The sequence below is a fragment of the Oncorhynchus mykiss genome, chromosome 10 (genome assembly GCF_013265735.2).
Source record: "Oncorhynchus mykiss isolate Arlee chromosome 10, USDA_OmykA_1.1, whole genome shotgun sequence".
Taxonomy (NCBI): Eukaryota; Metazoa; Chordata; class Actinopteri; order Salmoniformes; family Salmonidae; genus Oncorhynchus; species Oncorhynchus mykiss.
Window position 1 is genome coordinate 83,689,753 of NC_048574.1, and position 14,091 is coordinate 83,703,843.

At 44.2% G+C, this 14,091-nt stretch overlaps 1 protein-coding gene across 1 annotated transcript; it reads right to left on the reverse strand.

Moving 5' to 3' along the window:
- Positions 1–470: 470 nt before the first annotated feature.
- LOC110497195 (protein NLRC3) lies at positions 471–8,986 on the reverse strand. Its single transcript, XM_036934280.1, has 5 exons — positions 8,663–8,986; positions 7,589–7,657; positions 2,809–2,996; positions 2,396–2,562; positions 471–2,314 (listed from the first exon to the last, which is right to left on the reverse strand). The coding sequence occupies exons 3-5, from the start codon at positions 2,967–2,969 to the stop codon at positions 471–473; spliced, it is 2,172 nt and encodes a 723-aa protein (XP_036790175.1). The 5' UTR covers positions 2,970–2,996; positions 7,589–7,657; positions 8,663–8,986.
- Between the last annotated feature and the right edge of the window lie 5,105 nt (positions 8,987–14,091).

Sequence of the window (14,091 nt, forward strand, 5' to 3'; positions counted from 1 at the left end):
TCAGAGTCTCACAGGATTTATATGTGAGTTTACAGCCAGCTAGTCTGGAGAGAGGAGATAAACTGTTATATTGACAAATCCCTCATTATAATGATACTGTATGTATCTGCATATTTACCAAGATGTTCAAATAATGTTAAAAACATAATAACACATAATTACTACAAAAATATAAACACTATTAAGGCAGTGGACCCTGAAGAAAGTTAACTCACACTAGTGTCTGTATGTTGCAGAGTGGACTGGTTAGTCCAACACAGAGCAGCTCCACTCCTCTGTCTCCCAGGTCATTGTAGCTGAGGTCCAGTTCTCTCAGGGGGGAGTTTGATGTCTGCAGAGCTGAGGTCAGAGTCTCACAGGATGTATATGTGAGTTTACAGCCAGCTAGTCTGAAGAAAGGATATAGTCTATTAGATATACAAATCCTTCATTATAATGATACTGTATACACATCAACTCAATAACATAACTCACAGTGCTCTGTTGCAGGTTTTCACTACCGGCAGCAACCTCTGATAACCTTCCTCTGATGTGTTGTATGTCTTGAGGTCAAACTCCTCCAGCACCTCCTCTGACATCAGTAACAGGTAGGCCAGGGCTGAACATTGGTCAGGTTTTAGTATTGTTTCTGAAAGAGTTCCTGATCGCAGGGAGGTCTGCATGTCTTCAACTAGAGAGTTGGAACCAAGTTCATTCAGACAGTGGAACAAGTTGATGATCCTTTCTGGTGAGGATTCCTCCTTGATATTGTCTGAAAGGTACTCAACTGTTCTCTCATTGGTCTGTGTTGTACTTCCTGTCTGTGTCAGAAGGCCTCGCAACAGATTCTGATTGGACTCCAGTGAGAGACCCAGAAGGAAGCGGAGGAACAGGTCCAGGTGTCCATTCTCACTCTTCAAGGCCTGGTCCACTGCAATCTCGTGTAAGTCAGACAACTGGATTGACTCCTCCTCCTCCTCCTCCTCATCCTCCTCCTCATCATCATCCTCCTCCTCCTCCTCATCACCACCAGTGACTGCTTTGGAGAAAACATTTTCCTTCTTGTCCAGACATGATTCTAAAGCATGCACTGCCGCTAGAAACTCCTGAATGCTCAGATGCACAAAGCTGTAGACCTTGTCTTGGTACAGCCCAGATTCTTCTTTGAAGATCTCTGTACACAATGCTGAGTACTCTGATGCCTCTGTGACGTCAAGGCCACACTCTCTCAGGTCCTCCTCGTAGAAGATCAGGTTGCCCTTCTGCAGCTGTTGGAAAGCCAGCTTTGCCAGTTTAAGGATCATCTCTTTGTCTGACTGAGACAGTTCCTTTGGGTTTGTCTCTGTGGCTTTGTTGTACTTCCTGTTCTTCACAATGATTTGGATGAGCATGAAGTGTGAGTACATCTGGGTCAGAGTTTTGGGGACTTCATCCTTCTCTGCCTCGTTCAGTATCATCTCAAGGACTGTGGCTGATATCCAACAGAAGACTGGTATATGGCACATGATGTGGAGGCTCCTTGATGTCTTCATGTGTTTGATGATTTCATTGGCCAGATTCTGATCTGTGATTTTCTTCCTGAAGTACACCTCCTTCTGTGGATCATTGAACCCTCGTACCTCTGTCACCTGGTCAATACACTCAGGAGGGATCTGATTGGCTGCTGCAGGTCGTGTGGTTATCCAGAGGAGAGCAGAGGGAAGCAGATTCCCCTCGATGAGGTTTGTCAGCAGCACGTCCACTGAGGTTGGCTTCGTGACATCACAGCACTTCTCATTGTTTGTTAAGTCTAGAGGAAGTCGACACTCATCCAGACCATCAAAAATGAAAACAGTTTTGGTTTCACCATCTTCAATGCTGTCAATCTCTTTCAGCTCTGGGAAGTAGTGGGAAAGAAGTTGCATCAGACTGTATTGGTCCTTTTTCAGGTTCAGATCACGGAAAGGAAGAGGAAACATGAAATGAACGTCCTGATTTGCTTTTCCCTCTGCCCAGTCAAGGATGACCTTCTGCACAGAGACTGTTTTTCCAATGCCAGCGATTCCTTTGGTCAGCACAGTTCTGATTGGTTTGTCTTGTCCAGGTAAAGGCTTGAAGATGTCATTGCATTTGATTGGTGTCTCTTGTGTGGGTTGTTTCTTGGATGCCAGCTCTATCTGTCTAACCTCATGTTCATTATTGAGCCCTCCACTTCCACCCTCTGTGATGTAGAGGTCTGTGTAGATGTCCTTTAACAGACTTTGGTTTCCATGGTGTCCAATTCCTTCAGATATGTGTTGATACTTGTGTTTCAGTTTAGCCTTGATGTCTTGTTGGACTGTCAGCAGAGTTTGACCTGTAGGAAAAAAGTTAATGTGTGTGTTTTATAATGGCCTTTGTACCGTTCTTTGTAACATTGTATGAAAAACAGTCTTACTTCTTCTGTCCAGAAGGTTGTGTGTGATCTTTAATGCATCCTCCCTGTCCAAACTCTCCACTTCCTTATTGTCATCTGGTAATGGTTCCTGGCTGAAAGCAGGTGGCAGATCACACTTCATTGATAGCAGGCTGGTTGTAGGTGACTCTGCTCTGGGCTTCTGGACACTGAACAAAACAGGGAGACAGATCACCTCATCAATATCTCATCAATAACTCATCTACTTCATTTTAACAACTGCATAGTGGAACTTCTAGAAGTCCTGATGTTTCTATTAAAGCTACAGTCTGGAATTGGTAAATCCGTTTTTGGCCCTTTAAATGAATGATATAGGCCTACATTTTATGTAATTTGGGAACACTTTTCATTAATTTGATATAAGAGAACTGTATATTTTGCTATTAATCTCTTACCTCTTAGAACTGGTGTCTTGAGTCATTTTAGAAGCGGTGGTCTCCTCCTCTCTTTCCCCAGAGAGACTCATTTTAGAGGCAGTGGTCCCCTCCTCTCTCTCCCCAGAGAGACTCATTTTAGAGGCAGTGGTCTCCCCTTCTCTCTCCACAGAGAGACTCATTTTAGATGTAAGTCACAGCTCACTCAGCTGCAATAAGAAATAACAGAACAGTCAATATTTCTGAGCAAAACATTTACTGTCTGTGGTCAAAGAGTTAAATCAGCGACTTCATATTGTATTCAAACATACATAGTCCAATATGTTACTTAATTTGATTTGACTTGGATCCCCATTATCTGACTCCATAACAACAGCTAGTCTACCTGGTTGGATCCCCATTAGAAGACTCCTTAACAACAGCTAGTCTACCTGGTTGGATCCCCTGACTCCATAACAACAGCTAGTCTACCTGATTGGATCCCCTGACTCCATAACAACAGCTAGTCTACCTGGTTGGATCCCCTGACTCCATAACAACAGCTAGTCTACCTGGTTGGATCCCCTGACTCCATAACAACAGCTAGTCTCCCTGGTTGAATCCGATGACTCCATAACAACAGCTAGCCTACCTGGTTGGATCCCCTGACTCCATAACAACAGCTAGTCTACCTGGTTGGGTCCCCTGACTCCATAACAACAGCTAGTCTACCTGGTTGGATCCCCTGACCCCATAACAACAGCTAGTCTACCTGGTTGGATCCCCTGACCCCATAACAACAGCTAGTCTACCTGGTTGGATCCCCTGACTCCATAACAACAGCTAGTCTACCTGGTTGGATCCCCTGACTCCATAACAACAGCTAGTCTACCTGGTTGGATCAATATCATGGGTAATCTGATAGAGCAGCCACTATAGTACCTGGTCAATATAATGGATAATCTGATACAGCAGCCACTATAGTACCTGGTCAATATAATGGATAATCTGATACAGCCTATACTATAGTACCTGGTCAATATAATGGATAATCTGATACAGCAGCCACTATAGTACCTGGTCAATATAATGTATACTCTGATACAGCAGCCACTATAGTACCTGGTCAATATAATGGATACTCTGATACAGCAGCCACTATAGTACCTGATCAATATAATGGATAATCTGATACAGCAGCCACTATAGTACCTGGTCAATATAATGGATAATCTGATACAGCAGCCACTATAGTACCTGGTCAATATAATGGATAATCTGATACAGCAGCCACTGTAGTACCTGGTCAATATAATGGGTAATCTGATATAGCAGCCACTATAGTACCTGGTCAATATAATGGGTAATCTGATAGAGCAGCCACTATAGTACCTGGTCAATATAATGGATAATCTGATACAGCCTATACTATAGTACCTGGTCAATATAATGGATAATCGGATATAGCAGCCACTATAGTACCTGGTCAATATAATGGATAATCTGATACAGCAGCCACTATAGTACCTGGTCAATATAATGGATAATCTGATACAGCAGCCACTATAGTACCTGGTCAATATAATGGATAATCTGATACAGCCTATACTATAGTACCTGGTCAATATAATGGATAATCTGACACAGCAGCCACTATAGTACCTGGTCAATATAATGGATAATCTGATACAGCAGCCACTATAGTACCTGGTCAATATAATGGATAATCTGATACAGCAGCCACTATAGTACCTGGTCAATATAATGGGTAATCTGATACAGCAGCCACTATAGTACCTGATCAATATAATGGGTAATCTGTGCACTGGGGGCAACAAGCGGATACACTGGTGACACGCGTCCCATTTCCGACTCCTTTCTCTGTCAAATATGATCCATTATATTGTCAAGACAGCCGATTGGCCGCTCTAACAATGGAAATACATGACCTCAATGATTAAAAGGCAGGCGAGATCAGGTGGGACCGTTCTAACCAATGAGAGGGAATACAGTCATTTGAACAACAGACACAACTATGACGTTTTCCTCAAAGTTGCCAGTGGGGTGATAGTGATGGTATGTCTGGACTAATGGTCTGTTTACATAGCAGGATCATTAACGTGACAGGTTAGGAGGAGAATTAACACAGCAGGTTAGGTAGGAGAATTAACACAGCAGGTTAGGAGGAGAATTAACACAGCAGGTTAGGAGGAGAATTAACACAGCAGGTTAGGAGGAGAATTAACACGGCAGGTTAGGAGGAGAATTAACACGGCAGGTTAGGAGGAGAATTAACACGGCAGGTTAGGAGGAGAATTAACACGGCAGGTTAGGAGGAGAATTAACACAGCAGGATAGGAGGAGAATTAACACAGCAGGATAGGAGGAGAATTAACACAGCAGATTAAGAGGAGAATTAACAGGTTAGGAGGAGACTTAACACAGCAGGTTAGGAGGAGAATTAACACAGCAGGATATTAGGAGAATTAACACAGCAGGATAGGAGGAGAATTAACACAGCAGGATAGGAGGAGAATTAACACAGCAGGATAGGAGGAGAATTAACACAGCAGGTTAGGAGGAGAACTAACACAGCAGGTTAGGAGGAGAACTAACACAGCAGGTTAGGAGGAGAACTAACACAGCAGGATAGGAGGAGAATTAACACAGCAGGTTAGGAGGAGAATTAACACGGCAGGATAGGAGGAGAATTAACACGGCCGGTTAGGAGGAGAATTATCACGGCAGGTTAGGAGGAGAATTAACACGGCAGGTTAGGAGGAGAATTAACACGGCAGGTTAGGAGGAGAATTAACACGGCAGGTTAGGAGGAGAATTAACACGGCAGGTTAGGAGGATAATTAACACGGCAGGTTAGGAGGATAATTAACACGGCAGGTTAGGAGGAGAATTAACACAGCAGGTTAGGAGGAGAATTAACACGGCAGGTTAGGAGGAGAATTAACACGGCAGGTTAGGAGGAGAATTAACACGGCAGGTTAGGAGGAGAATTAACACGGCAGGTTAGGAGGAGAATTAACACAGCAGGATAGGAGGAGAATTAACACAGCAGATTAGGAGGAGAATTAACACGGCAGGTTAGGAGGAGAATTAACAGGTTAGGAGGAGACTTAACACAGCAGGTTAGGAGGAGAATTAACACAGCAGGATATTAGGAGAATTAACACAGCAGGATAGGAGGAGAATTAACACAGCAGGATAGGAGGAGAATTAACACAGCAGGATAGGAGGAGAATTAACACAGCAGGTTAGGAGGAGAACTAACACAGCAGGTTAGGAGGAGAACTAACACAGCAGGTTAGGAGGAGAACTAACACAGCAGGATAGGAGGAGAATTAACACAGCAGGTTAGGAGGAGAATTAACACGGCAGGATAGGAGGAGAATTAACACGGCCGGTTAGGAGGAGAATTAACACGGCAGGTTAGGAGGAGAATTAACACGGCAGGTTAGGAGGAGAATTAACACGGCAGGTTAGGAGGAGAATTAACACGGCAGGTTAGGAGGAGAATTAACACGGCAGGTTAGGAGGATAATTAACACGGCAGGTTAGAAGGAGAATTAACACGGCAGGTTAGGAGGAGAATTAACACGGCAGGTTAGGAGGAGAATTAACACGGCAGGTTAGGAGGAGAATTAACACGGCAGGTTAGGAGGAGAATTAACACGGCAGGTTAGGAGGAGAATTAACACGGCAGGTTAGGAGGAGAATTAACACGGCAGGATAGGAGGAGAATTAACACAGCAGGATAGGAGGAGAATTAACACAGCAGGATAGGAGGAGAATTAACACAGCATGTTAGGAGGAGAACTAACACAGCAGGTTAGGAGGAGAACTAACACAGCAGGTTAGGAGGAGAACTAACACAGCAGGATAGGAGGAGAATTAACACAGCAGGATAGGAGGAGAATTAACACAGCAGGTTAGGAGGAGAATTAACACGGCAGGATAGGAGGAGAATTAACACGGCCGGTTAGGAGGAGAATTAACACGGCAGGTTAGGAGGAGAATTAACACGGCAGGTTAGGAGGAGAATTAACACGGCAGGTTAGGAGGAGAATTAACACGGCAGGTTAGGAGGAGAATTAACACGGCAGGTTAGGAGGAGAATTAACACGGCAGGTTAGAAGGAGAATTAACACGGCAGGTTAGGAGGAGAATTAACACGGCAGGTTAGGAGGAGAATTAACACGGCAGGTTAGGAGGAGAATTAACACGGCAGGTTAGGAGGAGAATTAACACGGCAGGTTAGGAGGAGAATTAACACGGCAGGTTAGGAGGAGAATTAACACGGCAGGATAGGAGGAGAATTAACACAGCAGGATAGGAGGAGAATTAACACAGCAGGATAGGAGGAGAATTAACACAGCATGTTAGGAGGAGAACTAACACAGCAGGTTAGGAGGAGAACTAACACAGCAGGTTAGGAGGAGAACTAACACAGCAGGATAGGAGGAGAATTAACACAGCAGGTTAGGAGGAGAATTAACACAGCAGGTTAGGAGGAGAATTAACACAGCAGGATAGGAGGAGAATTAACACAGCAGGATAGGAGGAGAATTAACACAGCAGGTTAGGAGGATAATTAACACAGCAGGTTAGGAGGAGAATTAACACGGCAGGATAGGAGGAGAATTAACACGGCCGGTTAGGAGGAGAATTATCACGGCAGGTTAGGAAGAGAATTAACACGGCAGGTTAGGAGGAGAATTAACACAGCAGGATAGGAGGAGAATTAACACAGCAGGTTAGGAGGAGAATTAACACAGCAGGTTAGGAGGATCATAAAGCGATTACCAACCTTGTTTCAGCAGGATGTTGTATATGTCCCTTATGTCAGGCCTTATTGGAAAGGATTTATTGATAATATCTGTTGGGAAAAAAGTTTGGATGTTGCCACACACATACCTACTTGTTAACAAAAAAATTAAGTAAGTTTACTTTAAAATTATATATAAATATCAACCAGCCAACCACTACGTGAAGAAGTTTAAGGAAAACATCAACTCAAATTGTATCTTTTGTAATGACCACCCAGAAACAGTGTTGCATCTTGTCTTGGCATTGTATTCATGTAAAGAAAACTGTGGCAAGACATCAGTAGATTTATAATGGAATATATTCATGAAGATCTTACACTATTGTGGAGAGATGTACCGCTTGGATTCTTTACCTACGATAGAAATTAGCTGAACATTTTTTTTACGTAATTAATTTCATAATTCTTTTGGCCAAATGTCATATTCACAAATGTAAATGTACAAACAAAAACACCACATTTTCTTACCTTACAAAAAGAAATGTGAACTGTATTTTAAGACAATTAAATACTTTACTAACAGAAACGCTGTTATAATTGTAAGTGTCTGTATGTCCCTTAATAAGGCCCGTGTGTAAATGTGATATTTTACCCCCAAATTGTATTTTGTATATTAATTTATATTGTAATGAAACAGCAGGGAGCTGTTACAATATATACTTGTGTTCCCACGCGTACTTCCTGTATGGATTCGTGCAACGTGGCAGGTTCGGATGAGAACAGTTTATATGCACATTGTTGCGCGTCTCTTTTACTTGACGAGACGTACTTTTATTTAACGACAGCTATACATAATTCCGATGCACGTCTTCTTTCGGGAAATTAAAGTGAGCTAGTTTCCACAGTCTTTCGTGAGGATGATAATCACCTTTAATGTGCTGGCAATCACCGATAACAATAATACTATATTTTTTTTAGCCCTGTAGCCTATATCACATCACATTGGATCTTATTGACTAGGCGAATCACTATAAATCAACACAAATGTAAATAAGCCTAAAATAATAATTCTTGAAAGTTTCAATCAATATTGTAATAACATGACGGATGTCTTACCCCCTAAATCATCACTCGCAATTTCTACATTAAAATGTAAAAGAACCCTACACACGTCTTTCACATTCCTCTTTGATGATAACGGTCTTCTTCTTCTTCTTCTATTTCTGTGGGGTTTAAGGAGGACTGTATCCCAAAATATGTATTGCCGCCACCAACTGGACGTTTTGAACAAAAAACAAAAAAATCCATGCGTAAAAGTGAAACTAACTTAATCCACCCTAATAAAAATAGTACATTGCCAAAACAAACAACACTCCCACTTCTTCCTTCTTGTAGTTCTCCATATCTCCCGTCTCAGGCTCTAGGATCTGTGGAGGAAAGGGAGAGCGGAGGGATGTTGAGAGACGGACCCTCAGTCTGCTGTTCTCCCCCTCTGCTGAGACTGACCCTCAGTCTGCTGCTCTCTCTCTCTGCTGAGACTGACCCTCAGTCTGCTGCTCACCCCCTCTGCTGAGACTGACCCTCAGTCTGCTGCTCTCTCCCTCTGCTGAGACTGACCCTCAGTCTGCTGTTCTCCCCCTCTGCTGAGACTGACCCTCAGTCTGCTGCTCTCTCCCTCTGCTGAGACTGACCCTCAGTCTGCTGCTCTCTCCCTCTGCTAAGACTGACCCTCAGTCTGCTGCTCTCTCCCTCTGCTGAGACTGACCCTCAGTCTGCTGCTCTCTCCCTCTGCTGAGACTGACCCTCAGTCAGCTGCTCTCTCCCTCTGCTGAGACTGACCCTCAGTCAGCTGCTCTCTCCCTCTGCTGAGACTGACCCTCAGTCTGCTGCTCTCTCCCTCTGCTGAGACTGACCCTCAGTCTGCTGCTCTCTCCCTCTGCTGAGACTGACCTTCAGTCTGCTGCTCTCTCCCTCTGCTGAGACTGACCCTCAGTCTGCTGCTCTCTCCCTCTGCTGAGACTGACCCCAGTCTGCTGCTCTCTCCCTCTGCTGAGTGTGACCCTCAGTCTGCTGCTCTCTACCTCTGCTGAGACTGACCCTCAGTCTGCTGCTCTCTCCCTCTGCTGAGACTGACCCCAGTCTCTCAGTCTGCTGCTCTCTCCCTCTGCTGAGACTGACCCTCAGTCAGCTGCTCTCTCCCTCTGCTGAGACTGACCCTCAGTCTGCTGCTCTCTCCCTCTGCTGAGACTGACCCTCAGTCTGCTGCTCTCTCCCTCTGCTGAGACTGACCTTCAGTCTGCTGCTCTCTCCCTCTGCTGAGACTGACCCTCAGTCTGCTGCTCTCTCCCTCTGCTGAGACTGACCCCAGTCTGCTGCTCTCTCCCTCTGCTGAGTGTGACCCTCAGTCTGCTGCTCTCTACCTCTGCTGAGACTGACCCTCAGTCTGCTGCTCTCTCCCTCTGCTGAGACTGACCCCAGTCTCTCAGTCTGCTGCTCTCTCCCTCTGCTGAGACTGACCCTCAGTCAGCTGCTCTCTCCCTCTGCTGAGACTGACCCTCAGTCTGCTGCTCTCTCCCTCTGCTGAGACTGACCCTCAGTCTGCTGCTCTCTCCCTCTGCTGAGACTGACCCTCAGTCTGCTGCTCTCTCCCTCTGCTGAGACTGACCCTCGGTCTGCTGCTCTCTCCCTCTGCTGAGACTGACCCTCGGTCTGCTGCTCTCTCCCTCTGCTGAATCTGACCATCGGTCTGCTGCTCTCTCCCTCTGCTGAGACTGACCCTCAGTCTGCTGCTCTCTCCCTCTGCTGAGACTGACCCTCAGTCTGCTGCTCTCTCCCTCTGCTGAGACTGACCCTCAGTATGCTGCTCTCTCCCTCTGCTGAGACTGACCCTCAGTATGCTGCTCTCTCCCTCTGCTGAGACTGACCTTCAGTCTGCTGCTCTCTCCCTCTGCTGAGACTGACCCTCAGTCTGCTGCTCTCTCCCTCTGCTGAGACTGACCCTCAGTCTGCTGCTCTCTCTCTCTGCTGAGACTGACCCTCAGTCTGCTGCTCTCTCCCTCTGCTGAGACTGACCATCAGATACAGGCACCATCAGCCCAGTAAAATATAAAGCAAATTATTTAAGTGTATGCTCACTCAGCTGTGCCTCACAAGTAATACAACAATTGATCTATTACCGGTGTCATATAGCCTCCCTCAAATTTTGAAATATCTATATTTTGTTAACGTCCCGAACAGCAATGCATTGGGCAGGTAAATTCAAGCAAAGCCCGTATGTGGTGATAATGTATTGGGCCTGTAGCTTACTGCACAAACCTCAGTGCTACAGAACTGTTTTTAATTGGTTAATGTTTTTTAAGTCATGTAAATAAAAAAATCAGAGCGGTAGATCGAGGAGATAATGTTTCAGAAAAAACGATAAGAAACAACTTTTCCTAGACTGAAATAGAGGTGCTAGTGTCAGATATTGAATAGAGATGATAGTGTCAGATATTGAAGAGGTGTTAGTGTCAGATATTGAATAGAGGTGATAGTGTCAGATATTGAATAGAGGTGGTAGTGTCAGATATTGAATAGAGGTGCTGGTGTCAGATATTGAATGGAGGTGCTGGTGTCAGATATTGAATAGAGGTGCTAGTGTCAGATATTGAATAGAGGTGCTGGTGTCAGATATTGAACAGAGGTGCTAGTGTTAGATATTGAATAGAGGTGATAGTGTCAGATATTGAATAGAGGTGCTGGTGTCAGATATTGAAGAGGTGTTAGTGTCAGATATTGAATAGAGGTGATAGTGTCAGATATTGAATAGAGGTGATAGTGTCAGATATTGAATAGAGGTGCTGGTGTCAGATATTGAATAGAGGTGCTAGTGTCAGATATTGAATAGAGGTGATAGTGTCAGATATTGAATAGAGGTGATGGTGTCAGATATTGAATAGAGGTGCTGGTGTCAGATATTGAATAGAGGTGCTAGTGTTAGATATTGAATAGAGGTGCTGGTGTCAGATATTGAATAGAGGTGCTGGTGTCAGATATTGAATAGAGGTGATAGTGTCAGATATTGAATAGAGGTGATAGTGTCAGATATTGAATAGAGGTGCTGGTGTCAGATATTGAATAGAGGTGCTGGTGTCAGATATTGAATAGAGGTGATGGTGTCAGATATTGAATAGAGGTGCTAGTGTCAGATATTGAATAGAGGTGATAGTGTCAGATATTGAATAGAGGTGCTAGTGTTAGATGTTGAACAGAGGTGATAGTGTCAGATATTGAATAGAGGTGATAGTGTCAGATATTGAATAGAGGTGTTAGTGTCAGATATTGAATAGAGGTGCTAGTGTCAGATATTGAATAGAGGTGATAGTGTCAGATATTGAACAGAGGTGCTAGTGTCAGATATTGAATAGAGGTGATAGTGTCAGATATTGAATAGAGGTGATAGTGTCAGATATTGAATAGAGGTGATAGTGTCTCTGTTCACATAAATGATAAAATGGTAGAAAATTCAAACTAAATAAAACCATACATGGATCACTTCCTCATTTAGCCTTGCCACACCCCCCATGGATCACTTCCTCATTTAGCCTAGCCACACCCCCAATGGATCACTTCCTCATTTAGCCTAGCCACACCCCCCATGGATCACTTCCTTATGTACCTAGCCACACCCCCCATGGATCACTTCCTTATGTACCTAGCCACACCCCCCATGGATCACTTCCTTATGTACCTAGCCACACCCCCCATGGATCACTTCCTTATTTACCTAGCCACACCCCCCAGTGGACATGTATCATTGTTACAGAGTAAATATCTATATATTATTCTCCTCCATTACCGTTTCATTTACTTCTCACTTCCCCCCCTCCTGCTGCTCCCCCTATGGACATTCCACAACAGACTCTTATTGGTTCAAACCAAGTGATCCATGGGGGGTGTGGCTAGGCTAAATCAGGAGCTCTCCCTGGTCAGACCCAACTCAATGTACCATAGTACACATGTCAATCAGGAGCTCTCCCTGGTCAGACCCAGCAGTTGTCTTATATATGGCTATACACAGACAAGTTATATTTGAATGATTTGGCATAATTAATTACCATTTTGTTTCATTGATGTGACCGACCAATACAGATATTGAATAGAGGTGCTGGTGTCAGATATTGAATAGAGGTGCTGGTGTCAGATATTGAATAGAGGTGCTAGTGTCAGATGTTGAACAGAGGTGATAGTGTCAGATATTGAATAGAGGTGCTAGTGTCAGATATTGAATAGAGGTGCTAGTGTCAGATATTGAATAGAGGTGCTGGTGTCAGATATTGAATAGAGGTGCTAGTGTCAGATGTTGAACAGAGGTGATAGTGTCAGATATTGAATAGAGGTGCTAGTGTCAGATATTGAATAGAGGTGATAGTGTCAGATATTGAATAGAGGTGCTGGTGTCAGATATTGAATAGAGGTGATAGTGTCAGATATTGAATAGAGGTGATAGTGTCAGATATTGAATAGAGGTGATAGTGTCAGATATTGATTAGAGGTGATAGTGTCAGATATTGAATAGAGGTGATAGTGTCAGATATTGAATAGAGGTGATAGTGTCAGATATTGAATAGAGGTGATAGTGTCAGATATTGAATAGAGGTGATAGTGTCAGATATTGAATAGAGGTGCTGGTGTCAGATATTGAATAGAGGTGATAGTGTCAGATATTGAATAGAGGTGATAGTGTCAGATATTGAATAGAGGTGATAGTGTCAGATATTGAATAGAGGTGATAGTGTCAGATATTGAATAGAGGTGATAGTGTCAGATATTGAATAGAGGTGATAGTGTCAGATATTGAATAGAGGTGCTGGTGTCAGATATTGAATAGAGGTGATAGTGTCAGATATTGAATAGAGGTGATAGTGTCAGATATTGAATAGAGGTGATAGTGTCAGATATTGAATAGAGGTGATAGTGTCAGAAACACCTTTTTCGCTCTAAGATGAGACCTTGAAACTGAGATATCTCCTTCTCAAGTCTGGGCTTACTGCCAAATTACAGCTACTGATAGTGAGGATTTGTACAGTCAGCCACTTATAGAAAAGCACACATTACAATTTAAATACATATTTTTTATTTTTTTATTTTACCCCTTTTTCTCCCCAATTTCGTAGTATCCAATTGTTGTAGTAGCTACTATCTTGTCTCATTGCTACAACTCCCGTACGGGCTCGGGAGAGACGAAGGTTGAATGTCATGCGTCCTCCGATACACAACCCAACCAAGCCGCACTGCTTCTTAACACAGCGCGCATCCAACCCGGAAGCCAGCCGCACCAATGTGCCGGAGGAAACACCGTGCACCTGGCAACCTTGGTTAGCGCGCACTGCGCCCGGCCCGCCACAGGAGTCGCTGGTGCGCGATGAGACAAGGACACCCCTACCGACCAAGACCTCCCTAACCCGGACGACGCTAGGCCAATTGTGCGTCGCCCCACGGACCTCCCGGTCGCGGCCGGTTACGACAGAGCCTGGGCGCGAACCCAGGGACTCTGATGGCACAGC

Coding starts and splice junctions, on each gene's coding strand:
- LOC110497195 (XM_036934280.1), bottom strand. CDS start 2,969: ATGAGTCTCTCTGTGGAGAGAGAAGGGGAGACCACTGCCTCTAAAATG. Junction 2,563..2,808: donor CAAGACACCAGTTCTAAGAG/GTAAGAGATTAA, acceptor TGTTTTGTTCAG/TGTCCAGAAGCCCAGAGCAG. Junction 2,315..2,395: donor CAACCTTCTGGACAGAAGAA/GTAAGACTGTTT, acceptor TTTTTCCTACAG/GTCAAACTCTGCTGACAGTC.